At 37.3% G+C, this 23,563-nt stretch overlaps 1 protein-coding gene across 1 annotated transcript in view; it reads right to left on the reverse strand.

The window, feature by feature from the left end:
* The window catches only part of cpne5a (copine Va), a gene marked incomplete at its 3' end in the record, with an annotated part of 75,149 nt that overhangs the window by 43,177 nt on the left and 8,409 nt on the right, over positions 1 to 23,563 (reverse strand). Inside the window, exons 2-7 of the mRNA XM_079239558.1 lie at positions 13,305 to 13,345; positions 12,455 to 12,501; positions 6,139 to 6,242; positions 5,025 to 5,064; positions 4,078 to 4,092; positions 3,843 to 3,919 (exon numbers count right to left, since the gene is read on the reverse strand). Coding sequence (XP_079095684.1) covers positions 3,843 to 3,919; positions 4,078 to 4,092; positions 5,025 to 5,064; positions 6,139 to 6,242; positions 12,455 to 12,501; positions 13,305 to 13,345 — 324 coding nt within the window. The remainder of the gene's footprint in view (positions 1 to 3,842; positions 3,920 to 4,077; positions 4,093 to 5,024; positions 5,065 to 6,138; positions 6,243 to 12,454; positions 12,502 to 13,304; positions 13,346 to 23,563) is intronic.

Here is a 23,563-nt window from a genome sequence, read left to right on the forward strand (position 1 = left end):
CAAAAATTGTATTATTTTTACTAAACTTTCATTTTATTCTTCTTCTACTTTCTAATTTCCAAGATCCACCCTTAGGCTCATTTAGTTTCTGCCTGGCTTTTTACTTTGAAACATTTTACAGTGGTGCAGGCTGTGTTGGACTATAAAACATATCCTACTCACTAATTAAAACATTTATCTTTAACTATATACACTGTATAGGACAATACACTGACCAAGGAATAGTGGAGCTAATGGCCAAATATAATCATCATATTACCTTGTCAAAGCATTTCTATATTCAGGATTCATTACTTACTTCATAGAACTTAAATAGTGATATTACATTCCCTTTAACTGTACTCCTTCCCACAGGAACAGTGATCTAGTGGCAGTGACCTTTCCTGTGGGACAAAGCGAAGCATCATACCACAAACACTAATGAGGGACCTTGTGAGAAGAAAAGCCATGTCCCAGTTACTAAAACAGTAGCAGTGACTGGATGAAATGTGACCAAAACCAACAATATGTTACTGATTTTAGTACTTTAAAAACTATCCACAATACCGCAGTTGTTGCTTCCATTTTGTTTTTATTGTGACCTCAACACTAACAAAATGAAAATCTTATTTATCATCCACATGTTCTTTGTTCATGTGCAAATCTCAACAATCTTTATCGTCTCCAAATCTAATGTGCCTTTCAGTGGACTCCCCCAGTAAGTTGTATTGTAGAACCAGTTATCTACCTGAGTATAAATAAATGTTCACTTATTCATTTTCTTGACCAGTTTTTGTGTTTCCCTGATACAACCCACTTGATTCAAATAAAAGGTTTTCCAACAACTTGTTGTCATCTTCTTCACCTGCCATTGATTTGGTTCAGGTGTGTTACAGCGGGGAAACAATAAAAACCTGCAGGATGGTAGCTCACGACGACCAGAATTTGGGGCCCCTGGCTTAGTCCAAATAGAGTCCCAGTGAAGCTGGAGCCTAGTCCACCAAACATTGGGTGAGAGGTAGGGTACCCCCTGGACAGGTTATCAGTCCATCACAGTACAAATAAACAATATATTCAAATAATAAATATCATGGCCTAAAATGAATGTATGTGAAGAAATTCTAAATATTTCTTAATAAATGTTTGTTCTGATAAAGTGCCACTCTCTTCAGATTTGCACTACATCAGATATAATAATCAATGGTGGATTTTATGGCTAAGATCACTGTTGCAAAATGTTGAGACAAAAATAACCACAAGGGTCATTAAGACATGACCACAACTCATTCAGTTGCCATCGGATTAAAGAGCAGCTCTGTACAACTGAAACAGGCTGTCTTTACTCAAAAGTCACATATAAATTAACAGAAAACTTGCTTTTTGCACCAACTGAGTGAAGAACAAAACTATACCTCTTCCCATTAAATCACTGCTCTGAATTCAGAGCTGCAGAAACAAGTGAAACACAAAATTAGTCCTTTTGATGATGGGTTCGTTTCCCCACAGGTTGGAAAGTGGAGGTGAGCCTTTGATGTGAGGTACAGCTCTCAATTTATTCTATTTGGCATGCATGATTTTTTTTCAGACACTATTTTATATATTTTAAAAAATACTTCCTCCTCCTTCTCCTGGGCTGTCATGGGTGCAGCCAACCCACCCACAATAGTCACTGTAAATTCGTTCATTTCCAGCTTGAAGCATACAGCAGGAGGACACAGTTGCAGTAAGGTAATGGGTTTAACATGCTAATGTTGTGCTGAATTCATACGCTCAGTGTGTGGTATAAATCACCTGACAGACAAAAAGGTTATTCCCATTTGTTTTATAAGTGCTATTTCCATGTTACCTATACTATTACTACGACATCATGTTTCTTTCCTGCTGGCTACCCATAAGAATCAGGTTGCAGCTATCTATTTCCCAATAAAATGTGTCATTCACCTGAATCAGTACTCTAACTTTTGTATTTTTGCTTAAAATTTCTTTCATGCACAACTTATTAATGAGTATAAACTGTCTTTATTCAGTCTGTTATAGTTTGCACTCTCTAAACGGGCATATGTTCCTAAATAAACAATGACAAATTATTATCTCAAAAACAAACAAGTATGTTGAATTTTGCTCAGAAATGGCGGCAAATGCATTACAGTGATCCTACACACACAGCTTAGGCATGCATTGATGTTTTTTTGTTTTTTATTTAATCAAATTCAAAGGGAAATTTAAAAAAAACTGTGTTTTTGATAAAGCTGTACAAACAGCTTTATCAAAAACAGAGTACATCTCTTATTTTTAATAGTTTTAATATGTCTGTATTTTCAGAAATTGAAAAAGTGTTCTGGCGCTGAATAAAAGTGAAATAAGAATGTAGCCACGCTGTAAAAATTAATTTACGTTACATCTGAGGGACTCCACTCATAGATTAGTTGTGTCAAATGAGAACTATTTTCAATTTTCCTTATGAATCAATATGTTTGAATAAATTAGATGGTGCTGCCCATACTTCTGCATTCCCCGTATTCTAGATCATTTTACACTAGAACAATAAACTGCAAAGCTATAATTGAGAGCATGACAGATACAAAAGGAGGTTTGGAATGATATAAAGAAACAAAACCACGAAGAGGAAAAAAGGGGTCAAGCCAGAAAAAAAAGAATCTAGTGATTGGATGGCAAAAGAATGAAAGAAAGATGAAGTGTGGAAAAGAGGAAAGGGGGTGTTGATATGCTTCTTAAGCAGGTCATTTGGAGCTGTGTGCCTTTGGAGGACTTGTTTAAGCATGACTAACATATTTTCTCAGTCCATGCAAGTGCCCTTCCTCAAAGCTACGGTCCAGAGAAGCACTGTCACTTCAGTGTGCAGACAAGGAAATTAAGCACACAGCCATTAAACAACTCCTCGTCTCCATCCTCACACAAGATGTGAGGAAATCTCCACTAAGGCTAGAAACAGTTCGGCAGTCTGAAATGTATCGAAACAAAATGTTTGCTGACTAAACTCCGAAATGTAAAAGCTGTTGGGCAGTTAATACCAGCACAGCTGACTGTTTGAATACCGTGGTGTGAATCGACAGCCACACATTGTCATTATCATTCGCTCAGCTGTGATCAAGGTGCCCTGTTGAAGCTGTGGAATCACTGCTGTTTTCCATCAGGTCTACTTGGGAACGCTGATCTCCCCCCTGCCTCTGAAGCGGGCTGTGAAGCTTTGTATACAGCATACTGGTGAGCACTGTCTCTTGATCCTCCTCATCCTCTTATTCAGCAGTGAAGGGCACCGAGCTCTGTAATCCAGCCCACCAGTCTCTGGCAGAGTTCATGGTCGACACCAAAGCCGATGCGTTCTTACAAACTCCCACCTATCGGAGGGAATCTGGCTTGGTAACTTGGTGAGAGCCCCATTGCTTCCATATTGAAAAAGACAGAACTGAGGAATTCAATGCTCCATATCTCCCAATTCATATCTGGGTGAAGCTGATTGTGTTATGCGTGTCATGCTGACTTCAATCCGCTCTCTATGCTGGATCATCTCCCTGATGATAGTGATTGCACTGAGGAAGCCCCCGGTCATGTTCAATTATCAATTTCCATCTAAGCACATAGGTCTAATCTTACCCTGTAATGTACAATACAGATGGTCCCAAAAGAAGACATATTCTCATCTCTGCTTGGGTGTGTGAGATGAATGTCTTATTGTCTTATATTATCAAAAATGTGTGTTTTCCAAACTTTAAATAGATTAATTTTCCTGTTTAATATGAAGTATGTAAAACCATCTTCATATTGGCTCCAATTTGTGTCACACATCTCAAAATATTTTTAAAAAAATGGAGGGTAAAGAGAGGAGTAAAAGAATCACTCACACAAGAGGTTTCTCCAAGCGACTGGCTGGTGAACCCACAATCTCCCCCAGCGTACAGAAGACCTGTCCCAGGAAGTCCTGCCATAAGGAGGAGGGCAAAAAGTGGGATGGAGAGAGATGCAGGACAGGGGCATTCAAGTGGATTACAGGGAGTAACAAGGAAAGTCGGTGAGGAGTTAAGCATCATTATATGCATTGTACAGTTATATATTATGATGTCTGAAGCAGACACGTACGTTAAAGTCGGTGGGCTTCCAGGGTGGAGGAGGAGGAGGAGGAGGAAGAGAGAGAAAGACCAGGCAGCAGCAGTGACACAACAGAGCATATCATGGAACAAAAGACACATGACTCAAATACCAGACTGTCATCACCCAAGTGCAAGAAAAAAAAGAGCAAAAGTGGATATTTGAAAGAGCAGATAGTCAGAAAGGGATCGGCATGGTCACGGAGTCTCAGAGTAAGGACAGAGACAAAGGACAGTAACAAGGAACAGGAGAAGGATGGGGATGAAGGCAGACAAAGTGGTGCAGGAAACAGTTTACATCCAGAGCAGAAAACTCAATGCAAACACACAACAATCAAAGAATCGATATGACAAAAGCAGATTTAATCATGAAGCTTTCGGTAGTATGCAAACCAAATCTGTCAAATATATTATATTTATCACTGTAATGTGTGTTTATTCACCAAAGCGTTCAGCATTTGGGACAAGACTGCATACATTCACCTAAATAAAAGGTTTTCCTGAATGTATGATCTACAGTTGAGCAGAGAGCTTTGAGTCAACACATTATGCAGAAAAAGCTGTCATTTTGAAGTAAACGCATACTGTATGGAAAAACTGTATGCTGTGCACTAGCATAGTACACAAGGAAATGCACGTGAACAGCTTTCATAATGATGCATAATGTTTCTATACTCATTTACTTGGAGGAAAAAAGGGTAATGAGGGTATTCCAGATGCAAGTGAAACTTGGATTTTCACTGCTGTGGTGGAAATGAACATCATGGGGGTTGTATGGAAAAAAAAATCACCCATTATTTCAAAATATATTTGAACACAAGGATGTTGCAATGTTTGGTTTACATAGAACCTAAATATCAGAGACATGCACTGATAATTCCATAACGTAACGTAAAGTCGAGCTCCTCACCCCCAAAAAGAGAAAAAGTCTTTACTTACATGTTTGGCCAGCTCTGGACTTTTAGAATCAATATCGTATCTGAAATCCCAAAGAAACCACAAACCATGGAAAGTTCAGAGGTGAGCAACACAGACGATGTTACAAATACTGACGATCGAGCCAGTAGATATTGACTGTGAATAACACACCTGGATCATTGAAGAGGCAAATGGGAGCCAACCAGGAATAAAAAAAAAAAAATAAATTAAAAAAAAAAATGCATAATAGATCATTTCACAATTAATCAAGTAAATAATTCCAGAGTTTATGGCTGTAATTTCCATACTGAGCCAAAGGGAGACATATTGAAACAAGCAATCAATGCAGAGAAAGTTTTGAGCATCTGCTAGTCAAACTGAAAGCAAAAGTAATTAAATGTGAGTATACCCAAACTCCCAAACTCCCAACTCTGATGTAATAGAGATGTAAATGAGTAACATTAATTGTGAAGGGGTTCACACTCTCCTTTTCCAGTCTTTCAATGCTGTATCAGTAAAGCATGTCAAATAAATTAATTAAGAGCCAAACAATCCTCAGAGACTTCTGGTTCATTCCTCTACACACTGTGTCCACCAGGGACTTCATGCTTGAGGGGAGTGGGATTTGGAGGCCTGTCTCCTCTCCTTGAGAAGAGGTGTGGTGGAAAGAACTATCCTGAACCTTTCCTCAGAGAACTTGAAATGGAGCTTCAACCTCCTTACTCAGTGATCAGTCTGGTCTTTTCAAGAGGAAAAAGTCAAGACAGAGAGGGGACAGGGGTCTTGGCTTTACTTTGCAGCAGGGAGACGATGAATAAAAACTTTATATGAATTTTTTATAATGCTTATACCAATCTCCTTTTAAATAAATGACTACTGAGACATTGCACCAATGAATAATTCCTTGAGAGAGAGAGAGCTGCTGACAAGGAGAGGAAATTGAGAGACAGGAAAATGGGGGCGGGAGGGGGGGGGGGGGGGGGGGGGGGGGGGTAGACATAATAGAAAGTGGGCGAGGAAGGGTAATGAAAAAAAAAGAGGTAAGCCTTACAGTGAAAAGGAGAATGAACTGGAGGTTAGAAGCTGTGAAACACACACCTTGTGTACTCAGAGTCAGATCAAAAAAATAACTCACACGTCAAAGCGCAGGTTCTGCTTCTCCTCAAAGAAGTAGTCCAGGATGTACTTCCTGACAAAGTCTGGGTTTAGTGTGTTGTCTATCACCTCTGTTCTCCCAAACTGGATCAGAACCAAAAGAGAAGGGGAAAGAAAAGATGGCAAGGAAGATGTGAGCACAGAGCTTAGAATAACCACATTATGTACTTCCTCTTGTCGAGAACATCTCCCCTGATCCCTCTATTTACCCTTACAGCTGTAGTCATGGATTCTGATTAGATCCTATTTAATTAAAAGAAGTCAGTGACTGCATGGTATCACTTCTCTTTTGCTGCTTTTTACTTTGTACAGCATAAGAGTTAGAAGAAAGTTAATCGATTTCAGTTACTCAAACAAAATTTATTAATTCCACATTTGTACCATTGTCATCACCTCAAAGCAGAGGGAGAATTAAAAAAAAAAAAAAAACGAGGAAAAGTCAAATAAATGGCTGATATTTTGTCCTTTAAACCTTGCAAATAACCGCAAACTTCAATCAACTGGTGTCAAAAGAATAATGTTGGAGCTGCAGAGGAATACGCTGCATTGAGGTGATGTGCGAGAAAACAATCCAACAGATCTTCTTGCAACCTCGTCCACTAGCACACACATATTAATTGTCCAAAATGAATTATTCATATTCAGAGAACTGATGTTTCTCTGCATAAATAAAACATCTCAAGTTAAAAAGTTGCCATAAACTGACACAGTGAATTAATAATAGCAGTGTTGGGGCTTAATGAGGATATGGAACAGCAGGATTACAGTTCTGTGATTGCATCCGACAGGAGGAAAACTCAGAGTGAGATTTAAAATGGTAGAATACACGTAACACAACAGCAGCAGAAACGAGCTGAACTGATGGATGCAAGACAGTAGCATAAAGACAAAAAGGCTGAATTACGTGTGAGAGTCAGAGTTTGGATTTACTGACGTGAATCTTGCTCTTAATTATAAAAGTGTGTCTAAAGTCAGTAAAGATTGAGCACCATGTGACTACATCCCTTCGTGTGGCTTGATGTGTGAGAGCTCAGCTATAGCTGATGCCAAGTAGGTGATATCTCTACTGAGAGAACAGGAGCCTGTTTTAATGATAGACCCTTGAGTGTGACAGTAAGGCTGGTATAGCATATTCACTTTAGTCCCATGCCTTAAAAAGCTACCACAGCACTGATCAGCCATCTGTGGAAATAATAAATCTCCCTCTCTTTATAGGATTCCTACCATGGCAAGTACACGACCAAGATGTAAAGTCAAGGTTGCAAAGTGCTACAATTAACTCTCCTGGGAAGTGGGAGAGAAATCTAAAAAGATGTCTCAGTGCTTGCAATGTACACTTCTTCCCACTCTGATAAGACTGACCTGAAAATATTTTGAGCCAGTGCTTCAGAAAATCTATCTTGGTAAAGAGATTACCGTCTGAGAGTTTGAAGTGGAAAGGCCAGGCTTTGCTTGAATTCAGGGAGGTTTTATTGTGTCAGCTGTTCAGTCAAGTGAAAGTGGTCGGCAGAGGAGGCTGTCTTGCTTTAGATGTAGATGAGGAAGTTGGAAATGAGCACTTTAAAGTCATACGGTAGCAGAGTGATGAGCTTCTATTCTGTTTTTATCATTTGATCAAATAAATTTGTTACGGCGACATGAGTCAAAGGATCTGGAGATGTAACAGAAAACCCAATATATCTATGAGAGTTATTAAGATATTCTCCTGCAAATGAGGAATATGAATGACAAAGAGCCAGTGGGAGAATTTGGCCCATAAAAGAGTAATTGGATTACAGGCAGACAGTTGGTAGCACAGTGAAAAGGTACATCAACCAGCCATATCGCCTCCCAAGACAACTAAAACACATTAGGCAGAGGGGCTAAAAAGATGCTTAGCTTTATCAAAGCTGCACAGCTTGACTCTGCTGCTTGGCCAGCTGTCATCTTACTGAATACACAGCTCTGTATCTCTTTCAAGGAGAGGCATTTGGGCAGCACCCATAGCCCTTCAGCTGGAGGTGGGGCACTGGCAGCAGTGGTGAGAGGTGTCGCAAGCTCTTCTCTTTTCAGCATGATACTTGATGCCTGTCGACACTTGCATGTAAGTCAGTAAAATAACATTTTGGCTTAGGCACAGAATGTCACTGTGTTTGCTACATAAAATTTCAAATGCAACAATGAGCTTTTTTCTTTTTTTTTTTTTTGAGAGCCAAGGTTAGCTGGCCAAAGGTCAAGCTCCATCATTATTTGCTTATCTCATTTTTTTTTCTCTCAAAGCAGGTTTTTTATTTAGTCTGCAACAAGGTCTATGTTTTTGTTAGATTCTATATATTTGCTCCATTTAGGTTTGGTTTCACACTGTGGACTATATGATCTACATGCTTTAAACTTGACATTAACTGGCTGACAACCAGTCCAAGTCTGAATAGGTGTGTTGACTTACTGGCAGGTGGCCATTTTAATGAAGGGGGAATTAATTTGACTATCAATTTGTCAAATAAACCAATACAATATATGAAATCCTGCTTCTGAGCATTGGTCATTGTCATCCTCCTGACTTCCTGCAGGTCTGGAAAACTCCACTTTGGCAGAGATCACTAAGTTGAGAGGAAATCTTTCATTGTGGGAGGATTTCAAAGGATTAAATAAACCTCCACTCCCAAAATGCATCCACTGATGCTGATGTCTGAGGGGAAACCCTTTGAGCATTGTGACATGAAGGAATGGCATAGATATAGTGGTGGACAACAGCTATAATAAACCTTAATGTCTTAATGTCTAATTTTTAAAACTGCAACTGAGGAAAGTTTTGTAGAGTTTGTTTAAACCAGTAGATCAGAGCTTCTGCTAAACACCGGTCAGTGAACCTGTTAATTAAAGAGAAGAGAACTGTGTTCACCATTGCTCTCCCAAATGCACTCTATGAAAATAATAGTATGTTTATTTAGCAAATGATTGGAACTAGAGACAATTTTATTTCGTCTTAGCTAATTCTGCAGCTTTCAAGCAGATCGGGTCCACTTGTTTGCCGTGCACAAGGTGCGATTGGTGCCAAATAAATTGTACCATCCCTAGAAATGGACCACAGTCCATTTGAAGTGGACCAAACAGCAGCAGTGTGAATATGCCCATATATAATAATTCATTAGCTATTTATAAATTATTTAGCTGTACTTTTACTTGAACAAAACCCTGATAGTGTCTTTGTTATTAATACATTATGTTAATGATGTCTCTCATGAGGCGGTCTCACACAAGTGTAAATGCTGCTTTGTCATGTGAAAGAGCGATTTTTGATTCCTTTGGCCATGGTCACGTGATGGTTTTTAATTCTGAATTATTTATTTAGAATGAAATAACTCAGAATTAAAAGTAATCATGTGTAATGAAGGAGCGGAGTTCCACATGGAAAACATATTTAATCACCTTTAATTCAGATCTGGGGGCTGGGAAGGGTTCTGATTGGACAGGATGCAAATATGACATATTTACATCTACTAGGAGAAAACTAGCTCTATTTCCGGCTTTTTTTCAGCTACAACATGGAAGATCACAAAATAAGAATCAGTTCCGCTTTCATTTTTATTATAGGTTTGTTGCAGCAGTTCGCCACAAGCATTCTACTTTACTTTTGTTACTTAGGGAGGAGAAAAGGACATAATAGTACTGGAGAATGGAATATGTGTCCTCCAATGTGGAATATGGTGTCATCATGACAGGACAAGGGAACAAACGTGCGAACAATGACTGGAATTCATTTCAAGCAGAATGAACTCATCAGCATGGAGGAATTATTCATTTCAGATTTAAAATCAAGATTTAAAAAGATTTTAATCTTTTAAAAAGATTTTATTCTTTTTAATATTATTTAAAGTAAGTAAAGAGTATTTTATTTTTATTTCAACTAAAGGAGAATTAAAACTCATGTTGTGAGGTGGTTGTTTAGAGTTTTGGGCACTTAGGAAACTGGTAAGCAAGATTTATTCCCCATCTGAGCAGCAAGTCAGACAGCTGGTTACAGTGAGACAAGCAGGCCCAACATCTTTTTGAAGATAGATAAAGTACTTATGCAGCCTTTTGTAGTCTGAGTGAAGCTTTTGTAACACTCCTCCAGCCTTTAAATACTATCCTTATGCCTGTCTTTATTCTATATGCATGACTAAAATGTCTCCCCGAAGAAACTGGAAGATAATTTATACCATTTTTAAACAGCAATGTTCCTCTAGAGGGAAAAAAAGACAAAAAGTAGTACATTTCTAATTTCACTGCATGTAGTTTAGAAAGAAAAAACCATTGCCCTATGCCTTAAAAATGTATGAAGTTTATTGCTTTGCAAGCAAGTAGACTTGTCAGGCTTGATGTTTTAGTATTTAGTTTGCCATCCTTTAGTTTGAGAAAGGGTTTAAAAACAATGTGAACATTCACTTAGTGGTCTGTACTGTTACCAAGCAGCCGTTTCTTTCTCCAAGACATCCCAGTATACTCTGTAAGGTTCAGGTCTATGCAGGTCATTCATATATATTTAGCTGAAAATATTCTATCAACAGGCAAGTGCGCATTTCATTTATGTTTTATGAATGGTTTATGCCATGTCAATCTTTCCTGTTCGGCTGTGGTCATACAGTGTCAAAAGCTCTGTGAACTGAATCGTACCTGGCATTTTCCTCTCTAAAGAAATCCTTATTGTTGTTCAATACTAATTTTTCTCTATTTTACTGACATTAAGTGCTTTTTTTTTGGCGGGGGGGTAGTGTATGATCGCTGTGACAGAAGTTCTGAACTGTTTAACAATATAACAAATGGGTGAAGATAGATGTAGATTTTTTTTTTTTTTTTATATATTGAAAACAGCCTTTTTCATACAAACAATCAACACAGTCCTGTGATATTTTATAGATGAATCAAGGAGAGTTTTCCCAAGTGTATAAGTGTATATTTGATAAATTGACCATTGAAATCATATAAATACTAAGCAATTTAATAAGAATATTACATTTGGCCTGAACATTGAAACCTGAACATTGTTTTCAAACCAGATGACCTCATGAAGCATATTTTTCTGGTAACCTCTAGAATTGTTTTTACACCACTTTTTGTTCACATCTGTATTGTCATTTTGGATGTGTTTTATATGAAATGAAAAGTCAAACCTTTCTTATTTTTGAAAGACAATGTCCTCCTAATGAATGCAGCTGGCATATTTGTTTTAGTTTGGACGCCCCAGTTTTTGACATTCTGGGCTCATGCAGACACGTTAAAAACAACCATTTAATTGATGGCACATATGTAATGCAGATCTTGTTTCATGTATTTTCACTTACGTGAATTGGAAGCCAAGCTGTTTGTATGGTGTCAAAAAAGTATGTTTACATAAAAAAAAGTATAAAAAAAATAAATAAACCTGAAAAATAAACTTTTGTAGGTTTTTTGGTGGTTTGTTGTAAGTGTCCAGTTTAGAGTTACTTTGGTTTAGAATATGCTACCATTTACTGGTACAAAAGCAGGAAATTATCTTTTAAAAGTCTCTTAAATACAAATTAATGAGTCCAATGTAAATTGGTATATGTGGTGTAACTGCTCTGATTATCTGAATATTTTGTATGTGCTTAAACTTGTGATTGTTTGTTTGATTAATATGGAGAGTAACTTTACTCATTTCCACATTTTTATATTCAATCTGCTTGTGTTTTTTGTTTTATTATATAGTGTTATTTAACTTCTGTATGTTTTTATTGTTGCAATATTGTGAGGACCTCAGGACATGTCTCTCTGTATATATATATATGTATATATATATATATACACACACACACACACACAACAGAGATAAACACAACAGTTGAGCTGTATAAGATTAAAAAATGGAAGAAAAATAAAAAAGGGTAATTATAAGAAGAAAAAGCACATAAGTTATTCAGCTATTTCTTGGTCTTTCCATCTATTTTGATCACAACTATGCATAATTATTCCAGAAAGACTCTGTTTTGTTCCAACCTCTGCCAGCTTTATTAGCCTCTCTGGTCTAATTAAGGCCCCACTTCCAACACCCAGAGGGACTCATGCTGAGAGGAAAATCTTTATGGATACATGTGACTGCCACCTTAATCAGTCAATCAGTCACAGCTAAAGCAGTGCTGACCAGCCTCACCACTATTCACAGGGTCAATCATTTGCAAATGATTGGCACACAGCATTTACCTTGAGAGAGAGAGAAGGTGAGGAAGAGGGGGGTAGGGCGGGGGTGAACCGCTGTCATTGAGAAGAGATGTGCTGATTGAGTTGTGTTCACAGAGGGAAAGACTGTGATCTCTTACCTCTCTCCATTGTTTGGATTCCACGCCCTGTGTATATAACACAACCACTGAGATGGGGAGGTAAAGAGAAATAGAGAGGGAGAACAGAGGGGCACATTGTCACTGAAAAATCTCAATCAAGTGTTCTTTATCCATAAATAGTGTTTGATTTGTCCCTTCTCTCCATCATTAATTACCCTGTCACATCTTGACAACAGAGAGAAGTGATAAGCCTAATAATCCTAGAATGACACCCATGTGCACAGAACAAACCCCGAAAAGGCACAAATTACTGTAAGTCATAAAATCAAAACACGATTTGGTAATGAAGGTAATCTCCTGATTCCTATTTGATTTTGTGGCTTGAAATGAAACTGTGGCAGGTGTTGTGAAGGTGATGTGACCTGTCATATATCCCATTTTTATGCTTCAGGCATGCACAAAAGAGGATGAATATTTTTTTCTCGTAGCTTATTTATCACAAGGGCTTGAAGGTCCTTCCAATTATTTAAATTGTCTCCTCCATTCTCTATTCTGTGGGGAATATAACAAAAATGCCTTTATGGCAATTCCTAATGTGTCTTACCAAAAAACAGCCATTTGTATTCAAGGGCTGGTGTTTATACCCTCCATGCATTATGGTACTTTAGCTCCCGGTGAGGAAAGGTTGTCACATTACTGTGCAAATGATATGCAGTTATTGAAGGAACACTTTGAAATTGCAAAGTAAACTGAATCAAAGTTAAGCTCAGCAAAAATGAAAAGTAAAGCATTGTCAAACAGACAGGAGGTTTCAATAAGTCATACCCTGAGTGGAGCTGCCAGCAGGAAAAAATACTAGATGCAGTTTTTGCAAAAGCTAAGAACTTACACGGGTCAGATTTGGAGAAAGTGTCTCTGTCCAACAGATTCCTGTAAGAGAGGAAAACAACCATTTAAAAATCTCATTCAAGTTAAGCATCTGTATATATTATTGTAATGAACGAACTGAAGCATTAACATGTACATCCACCTTTAAATAAATATAACTACTCTGACACAGATAGATAGATAGATAGATAGATAGATAGATAGATAGATAGATAGATAGATAGATAGATAGATAGATAGATAGATAGATAGATAGATAGATAGATAGATAGATAGATAGATAGATAGATAGATAGATAGATAGATAGATAGATAGATAGAATTTTATATCTAAAAAGCTAAAAAAAAGGTTTACATAAGGTATAAGTGCACAATCATTCATAATCACACTAGCTTTACAAAAACCACACTGCAATGGAAATTTAATTTCCAAGTGAGAGTACAATAAGCACACTGGAGCAAGAAAGGACACAGAGGACACAGAGGAAGATGTGCATTGCATGCAGACGCTATTTACTTATGCTAAATAAAAGACGAGCGCATGTGTGGCTGTTGCACAAATCACAAGTTTACATGTGGTCTTGAGTCTATAACAAAGCCCTCTGACACATCTTATTACAATCTGCCAAGTGGACTACAGTTTCAAAAAGACAAGAAAACATTACATTTGACAGCCTATTTTGCGTAGCGTAGCTTAATAGAACTGCTGTAATGCTAAACTTAGTGGATATTGTTTTGCTACTTATTGTCTTTCGCAGTTTTTGTACAATATTCTGTTCTCACTGCTGTTAACTGTAAAAAAAAAAAAAAAAAAAACGACAACATTTCCCGAAGCCACAGAAATAGCACAGAACCAAGCAGCAACTCTGACACAATGGACACAGTCACGACTGCAGGTCAAATGGCTGAATCTCATTTTTCCAGACAGGATATTTACAGAAGAAAATCTGGCAACACAATGAGGAAAATGACACAAATTCATTCAGTATTATTAAAGTGAGATATTGTGCCCACTGGAAATAACAAAGCTTTTCAGGGCTGAATCGCTACATCATTTAATGTGCCAACTGCAACATCCTTCTGTTAAACCAGAGAAAGAATCTAATTGGGGATCTGTTTGCAACTTTGGTAGAGCTCAAAAGACATTTTGGTTATTTTTTGGCTATTTTACAAAATTAAACAATTATTAGTCATATCAATAATTATTAGTGGCTGCTCCTTCTCTAATGCATTTCTATGAACCATGGAAAGGTACATTTCTGAACTACTATTATAATCAGATGAGTCTTTTTTCATATATATATATATATATATATATATATATATATATATATATATATATATATATATATATATATATATATATATATATATATCAACAGTTACATGGTTAATATCTTCTAATAAATCAAAGCTTAAAGGGGTACTATTATGGTAGTTGGAGTTTTCTGATCTTTCTACAGTGTTACAGTGTTGAATCCTCATCAGACATGTGAACGGCATGTTTGAGTTTGAGTTTGACTTCCAGCACGTTCTCCGTTCGGTTTCCATGGCGACGAAAAACGCGTCATTTTAGAGAGTTTTTTCTACTTCGAAATCCCTTTGACGTCCCGGTGGATAAGGTTCGGTGATTGGTTATCTTGTACTGGTTAACAAGGGCATGTACAAATACATCAGGCGGGTGGAAAATGTCGGATAAAGTTATTTCCAACGATGACTGGTGAGTTTACCAAAGAGAGACATCCTGCTGCATTCATTGCTGTGGGTTGTTGTTTTCCACTTTGTTTTCAGGGTCTGATTCAAGTTCCAACATGTAGGGCTGTATGCTATGTGTTGACATTGTATTTTGTTTTTTTAATGAGTTCATATTAGCCTAATCTTTCTGTTTATGAGATGTACAATGACGGCGAAAGCAGGTGCGGTGTGCGCTCCCGATGTAGTGCTGTGGCGGGAGGCTTAATGCGGAAGAGTCTCAATCCACTCGTTTTGCCCACAGGCTGATCTGACAGCCTACGGAGAGGGTCGGTCTGAAGTAAATAAAGCAATTTGTGACAATAACTCCATCAATCACAGCCGTTCTGGTCTCAGAAATAAAAATAAATTAGCCTGAAATGCACATAATAGTTCCACTTTAAAAGTGCAAAAAAAAAGCTAAGTTTTCTGGTTTGTTTTACTTCTGGGCAAAAAGCAATACACTATAAGAAAGTTTTATTTATAGAGTTCATTGAATTGTTCAAATGAAGCCACACAGTCCAAAGTATGTTTTACACCAGTAGCAGCTAGTTATATGCAGACAGTTGGATTATTCCCATCTATACTTTTAAATAGCCTCTTATATGTACATCACGAGCTGGACTCCTGCAACCCCGAGCAGGAACAGAAAACAGATCAATGTACATTTCTCTGTTCTAATTGCCTTGAATGGATGGGTTAATTAGGTTCATGCATTAGAGTAAAGGAATTAATTTCATACCCATGCTTACTTCCTATAGTACAGCAAGAGAAAAATATATGATAAGGTACAAAATACTACTGGCCCATTTTTTTTATCATATTAATATGCCAAAGCACTTATTGTATGTCACTCTTTACTGCACTGAGCATAAACTTTTTGTGGGCACATCTCTAACATAAAACTGGTCACAAATCTGGCCCTTCTTGAGGCAGCTCAATATCTCTGCTTAATGTGCATGTGATGTTTCAGTGTGACATATTGGTACATTTCTGTGTCCACGTAAGAAACTACAGAAGATTCTGTTAAATTAAAAAAGAGAATGGATATATTGCAGTTCCTAAACAATTCCTCATGTTTTTCATTAAAACATTCACCAACTGAAGTTTATTTTCTTAAAATGGGCAACCTTTGGCTGCATGAATAAGGGACAAATAGAAGGTGTTCTGGCATTCTGTAAGCCTCCTTATCCTACAGAAAGCCAAACTAAGAGAGATGTATGCAGCTCACATTGGATCTGCTGAGTGTTCTATAGGCTGTCTGTCCAAACTAATGAGCATGTGTGTGTGTGTGTGTGTGTGTGTGTGTGTGTGTGTGTACACAAATACATGGAAATGTAATGTCTATGAAAACTCAATATGTAAGACTTTTTACTTTTTATATTAAAAAGCTTGACAAATAAAAACATTTTATTGTGCAATAGAAAAAAAAAACTTCTCATAAAAAACATCTTATCCTAGAAATTGAACACAGGAAATGTTTAATCTATGCCAGTTATTGCTTTTGATTCTTGTGCTAAGTGTGGGGGCTGTCATGATTATGAAATTATAGCTTTGATTAACCCCTTTACACTGCAATCGATTCACAACTGTATGAAAAAATAAATAAATGCAGGAGAATAAATCAGTGAAAAAAATGGAATAAAATTAAATTCAATTAAATGCTAAATATACTCCTAATAAATAAACACAAATAATGAGTATATTTTTAAAAAGAAAGATAAATGCATAACATTAGATCAAATAAAAGCAAATATTAAAATAATTAAGTATTAAGAAATTAAATAATGTGATTTGTCACAATTTGCGACAACAGGTGTCAAGGGTTTAACTGCTTTCCATGTAATGGCAATTATTTGAACTCATGTACTTGCTTTATGTTACTTTTATGTATATGGCTACTAATAATCAAAAAAGTCAAAAAGATTATTTTTTTGTAAGTAACCATTATACATTACAAATTAATTAAATGAAATTAAAACTATAAAAACTCCCAGAGAGCACAAAACATTGCCAAGCGGCTCATTTCCACCGTTACTATGAAGAATCCTTTGTTTGTTTTTAAGTGTCTGCATTGATATTAATTTAGTTTGAGCCTTTACTGATTGTAATGGGAGATAAAGGGAAATTCAGAATTTCCCCCAATGACTTGAATTTTTTTTTTCTAATTTCATTTCACAAGTTGTTAGAAGTCAGACATTACTTTTACTAAATGGAACAGGGCTTTCATTAATCATCTCATCTAATACTCAGATGTAATTTTCTGTTGGTTTCAATCATCCCATCATCATATCAGTATATAACACAAAACATATAAATATATCCTGTACTGTCTCTCATTGTGAGATGTACCTGTAAATAACTGAAACATAGTTGAGAATAATTCTTATCCCTTTAGGGGATGGTAGTATTTCAATGAATATAGATGAGATTGAATCCAACCAATATGACACTATTCATATGCATAAATTTGTACATTCCAGTACAAAAAACAGACATACAACACAAGATGACAGATGCAGCCTCATTGGGTATTAGCCTTGGGCTGACCTGACAACAGTTGGAAAATTGTCAGCACAATTATCATTGTGGAAAACAAAACCATCCATGACTAAATGCCTCTTTGTAGCCACCTGTTTCTGTCTGGCATCCATATCCCTTCAACAATTATCTTGTCCATCTCCAGAGCAGTGAGTGAATCACTTAAAGATGAGGACGACAACATCCAGTTTTATTTGGCACTACGTCGCATGTTGAGTCTAACACATCTTCATTCCATATAGCCATGATGAACTATCAGATTTACACATCAATGCAAATTAATCCATTTGCCTCTTGTGCACATGGCCAGAGTACACACATATATGATGCAGGACGGGTGTTAACATCTCAGTTAATCCATCGGTTTGCATTGAAGTAACGTTGCAGATTTCACGTTAACTCCTTCCTCGGTACTATGCCCACTGGGTTAAGACAAGATCATTATCCAGGAAGATTATGCAGAAAAAAGAGCTTTGATGAAGAAGTTTATGAAAAGTAGGACAAATGTCATTAGATATAGTAACTTTTCATTCCTGCCACATTTTATGCATAAGACCTTTTTCAAGCTCTTTCCATCACTGGCCATACCATTACAATTATTACAATTATTATAAATGTAAAGCAAACTAACTACAATTAATTCAATTTAGTTTAGGCTGAGAAGAAACGTTTTCTACTCTGGAAGTAATTTCCAAAAAAGAAGTCTTTGTTTTCCCCAGCATTTAGTTATACTGATAGTCACTGACAATGCACTTTTTAATTACAAACTGATTAAAGCAGCACCAGCAAATTTAGCAAATTACCAGATGTATATATTCTAAAACAACTCTGCAAACTCAAAAAAGGAAAAAAATAAAGCGATACGAAAACACAAATAAATGCTTTTTCTACACATCAAATGTATATTTAATAAAGTAAAAACGAAAATGTGAAATAATATATTAAGGAGACCGTTTGTCTTGTGGCTAGATCTTTAAGAGCCTTGTAATCCATGTAGTAAACTACTACAACTATGAAATGTTGATTCTTGCAGCCCACAGCACCTTTTCGTCAGCAGTCCTGTCATTTATCCACATTCTTACACTTGTCAAAATCATAATTGCCGCCCTGCAGAAATGGCATCTGAGTCAGGCTAGATTGGTTTTGAATAGTATTGCTTCTAACGTCCCAATGGCCTGAAGCCATACTGTATTTTAAAAGGACACTGCAAATGCAAGACTGAAAGACAAGCGTCTGACCCGTTAAAGAAAGAAAAGTCTTTATATTACATTAGCGACAATGGAGATAGCTGAGAGGAGAAAGTGAAAGATGGTTTGCATTTTGAGGGCTACTGTGGCACTTGAGTTCCTTTTTTGCCCTGTGGCCCTTTATCCTTTGACCGAAGACAGACAAAGTCCTTCCACTCACACTTCACAGGGTCACTAGGTCTTCTTTTTTTCTTCTACATCCTTAGGCAGTTTTTGGAGGTCAAACCTCATGAAACCAAGCACAGGAGGCATAGGAAGCTGCAGGGTTTAGCCAACTCAATGCAAGTAAGAGGAATCCCATTATGTAGACATAAATGTTTATCCACAGGGGGATTTTTTTCAACTTAAAAAAGCACAACATGCTATGTTGGGTAGCTTAAGTAATACATGAGCACCACCTCTCAGGTTAAAACAAATACAAGCACCCACAAATTAAAATATGAATTTCTGTGCTTCATCATTTTAAATTATTGCTGTTTTGTGTTTGTGTTCCCAGATAAGCGGCGGAGAATGGATGGATGGATGGATGGATGGATGGATGGATGGGCTGCTTGTATTTGAATCATTTCATGGTAAGATTTGATGCTGGGCAGTAATGTTGCTTTTTTCTCAGAAATTCTTCTACATTACATTCAAAGGATATTCTGGCTTTCTGATTAGTAAGAGATGCATGACTTTCATTGAGATGGCACCAGGTGTATTCTTTTCCTCCTCCATCTGTTTAATAATTCTGCTTCATCCTGGGGTCTTTCAGGTTGACGATACCTGCAGCACAGCGCTCTCTTGGCAGCCATTTCTTGGGCAGTGACAGAATCTCAGCCATAAACCTACTCCTCTGTTGATATAATAAATGAATATGCACACATACTGTGACTCCTTGTTTCAGACTGGCTTTTGGTGTGTAACTAATGTCTGACTGGGGAAAAATAACAATGCTGACAGCACTCTGTGGACAGCTCATGGTTTGTGCTGAGAAAGGTTGGGGTTTTTTTCAAAAACTCAGGAAAAAACACACACCAATCCTATAAAGCTGCTATAAGCCTGGCACAGGCTTGTGTGTGTTGTGTAAATTCAAACCAATTTTATTTCGTCTCCCTGTTCCATTTGACAAAACCCAAGCTGCAAATATGCATACTATCCATGCCCTTTACTGACTGGTGACATAGTTTTAGAACGCTTTAAATAGTACACTAGAGTCAAATTGAGCGCAGTAAATCGCTCCTAAGCTCATACATATTTTGGCTTTGAAAAAGAAGCAACAGATCATTAAACTGAGGCAGACAGAAAAAAATCTACGTGGATTCGGTCTAATGTGGAGTGAAGAGAGAAAAGTCAATCTCAACAGCGATCATCAAAGTAAAGCATGCAAACAAAATGTCTTAATAACCTGTGTTAGTGAAGGTTGAGTTACTATACGGTGTGAAAACGGGGTGGTAAGTTGTCATTAGCAACCCTGGTGTCACAGCAAAACGTGAAATAAAAAGCAAGAAACTTTGTATTTGTGCAGAAGGATACAGAGTATTTCAACTGGAAGTGTGATTTGTATCTTCAATAAGTTTAGTGTGTCTCATCAAGGTGATAAGAGGACTAGAAATGTGGGAAATAAGGATAAGTTTCTTTTAGCACATTTCACTTTTAACACAGTACACTTTCATAGTGTTTGTTTAACACAAGCTCTAGTGTTTTTTAACCTTAGCCAAGTTCATTTTAATCCCTTATTTCTTCTCATTGTCAGTGCTTAAATATTTCCAAACAGCAACTAAATCCAAAAAACTGTATTCTTAAAGTTACAATGAAGATTCACAGACAGGAGTAGTTAAAGAGGTGCTATTATGGTATTTTGAGTTTTCTGAGCTTTCTACAGTGTTACAGTGTTGAATCCTCATCAGACATGTGAACGGCAGCGTTTTTTATCACCTAAAAGCATTTTTGAGTTTAAGTTTGACTTCCAGCACTCTCTCCGTTTGGTTTCCATGGCGACAAAAACGCGTCGTTTTAGAGAATTTTTTCTTCTTGGAAATCCTTGTGACATCCCGGGGGATAAGGTTCGGTGATTGGTTCCCTTTTACTGGTTAACAAGGGCATGTACAAATACATCAGGCGGGTGGAAAACGTCGGATAAAGTTATTTCCAATGATGGCTGGTGAGTTTACCAAAGAGAGACATCCTGCTGCATTCGTTGCTGTGGGTTGTTGTTTTCCACTTCCTTTTCAGGGTCTGATTCAGGTTCCAACATGTAGGGCTGTATGCTATGTGTTGACATTGTATTTTGTTTTTTTATTGAGTTCATATTAGCCTAATCCTTCTGTTAATGAGATGTTACAATGACGGCGAAAGCAGGTGCGGTGCCTGCTCCCGATGTAGTGCAGTGGTGGGAGGCGGGGCTTAATGCGGAAGAGTCTCAATCCACTCGTTTTGCCCACAGGCTGATCTGACAGCCTACGGAGAGGGTCGGTCTGAAGTAAATAAAGCAATTTGTGACAATAACTCGATCAATCCCAGCCCTTCTGGGCTCAGAAATAAAAATAAATTAACCTGAAATGCACATAATAGTTCCACTTTAAAGTTAAAACTGAGTCAACTGAGATACAGTAACATGTGTAGCATCACCGCCAAATCTCTACAATTTACACAAACACTTCTTTCCTGATGGCTTCACAAATGACTTTATAACAGCGGTAGGCTACTTCGCTTCTCAAGGACCGCTGTCCTGCAAGTGTTAGGAGTTTCCCTGCTGCAACACACATGACTCAAATCAATGGCTAATTAGCAGACTAGTACAAAGTTTAATGTCAATCTCTGCACAAGCCTGCTAACACTTACAGGACTGGTCCTCAAGGACCACAGTTATCCGTCCCTGCTTTAGACTCTACTTTTCTGTTCAGTTCACTTCCTGAGAAAATGAGAAAATTGCATCTCTGGACAGAAATCAATAGATTAAGATTTATTCAAGGTTGAATTAGCAAAAATTGACAAAGATTACCACTGCTAAGATCAGGCCACCTTAAGGCACATATAAACATGCAAAGTAAAACTGACTGGCTTTGTAATGTACGATGCTGCTTCCCAATAATCTGATAATGACACTTCTTGGCTTAATTCCACAAAATGAGTTGAAGTTGTCGTTTCTTGAGGCCATTTTTATACTGATCAAAAATTATGTTTAAAAAGTTATTCTGTCTGTAAGTCAACTTATATGGCTGCATCAGTCCCATTCTCCATTTGGTGAACAGCAAGTAAGATCATCCATCCATCCATTTTCTTTACCACTTAGACCAATAAAGGGTCACAGGGAAGCTGGAGCCTATCACAGCTATCACTGGGTGAGTGGCAGGTACACCCTGGACATGTCACCAGTCCATCACAACACCGAGAGACAGACAACTAAACACACAAATACTTCTAAGGACAATTTAAAGTAGCCAATTCACCAAACATGCATGTCTTTGGATGGTGGGAGGAAGCCAGAGGAAAAAATCAATAGATTTAAAAGTTTAGTCTCCGGAAAGACCAGGAGAAACTTATCCATGCATTCATTCCAGTAGACTGGATTACTGAAATGGTTTCTTGACAGGACTTCCTAAAAAAAGCATTAAACATCTGCAGCTCATCCCGAATGCTGCTGCTAGAGTTTTCTCTAGGACTAACATTAACTCATCACACTAATTTTAAAATCTTTACACTGGTTTCTTGTCAGTCACAGGAGGGATTTAAAAGCTCTACTGATTGTTTACAAATCCCAGAACAGTTTAGGCCCAAAATACATCAGTGATATGTTCAGAGAATATAAACTAAGTAGAGCTCTTAAATCCTAAGACCCAGTTCAGCTAGTCCAGGCCAGAGTCCAGACTAAACACGGAGAAGCAGCATTTAGCTGTTATGCTGCAAACATGTGGAAGAAACTCCCAGTGGAGATTAAACTTTCAACAAATGGAGACACTTCAAGTCAAGGTTAAAAACCTTTCTTTTCTTAAGTGCCTGTGCATGAAATCTGCATGGTAACATTTAACTGCTACTTTTAATTGTTTCAATTTGATTAATGATTTTATAGTGATTTTTGCTATTTGCTGTTGTCTTTTATCCTTCTTTATACCACCTGTAATGCTTTTAATGTTTTAATGTAAAGCACTTTTGAATTGTCTTGTGCATGAAAGGTGCTATGCAAATGAACTTGCCTTGGCTTATGATGTGAATCCCTTGTATTAGGACTTGTTTGAAACACTTACCCAATATTATTCCAATACCTCACCATCAGCCAGGACCATAACTTTCCATTCCATGATAGTCTAATGTGGCATGTCTTGCATGATGTTATCTTCGTTGTCTTATTTTGTCTTGCAAATAAGTATGTGTGAGATAAATGCTTTTAATGTCTGCATCTGTCTCTGGACAATCAAGATAAGAGTAGATATAACAATATGCAAATCCCACAACAGGACACATAGAAGAACTTGATGTTTTAAGTGGAAAAACTAAATGCCAACAGGCAATCTGCAAAACTTAATAGAAATGACTTAATAATAATATACTGGGCAAAAAAATCCACTATATTGCATCACTATAATCACTTCACAGTTTGTTAAACACAAGCTGGGATATTCCTGACAGCAGAAGTAAGTTGCATTTGTACAAAGGTTTATAAACAGCTATGTACCAAAGGGACATATAATCATCCGCATACGCAGAAATGTCCCTTTTGGCTGCTCTGTAACATGTCCACTTTAATGTATCAAACAGAGCT

This window comes from Telmatherina bonti (genome assembly GCF_933228915.1).
Source record: "Telmatherina bonti genome assembly, chromosome: 4".
NCBI classification, from domain to species: Eukaryota; Metazoa; Chordata; class Actinopteri; order Atheriniformes; family Telmatherinidae; genus Telmatherina; species Telmatherina bonti.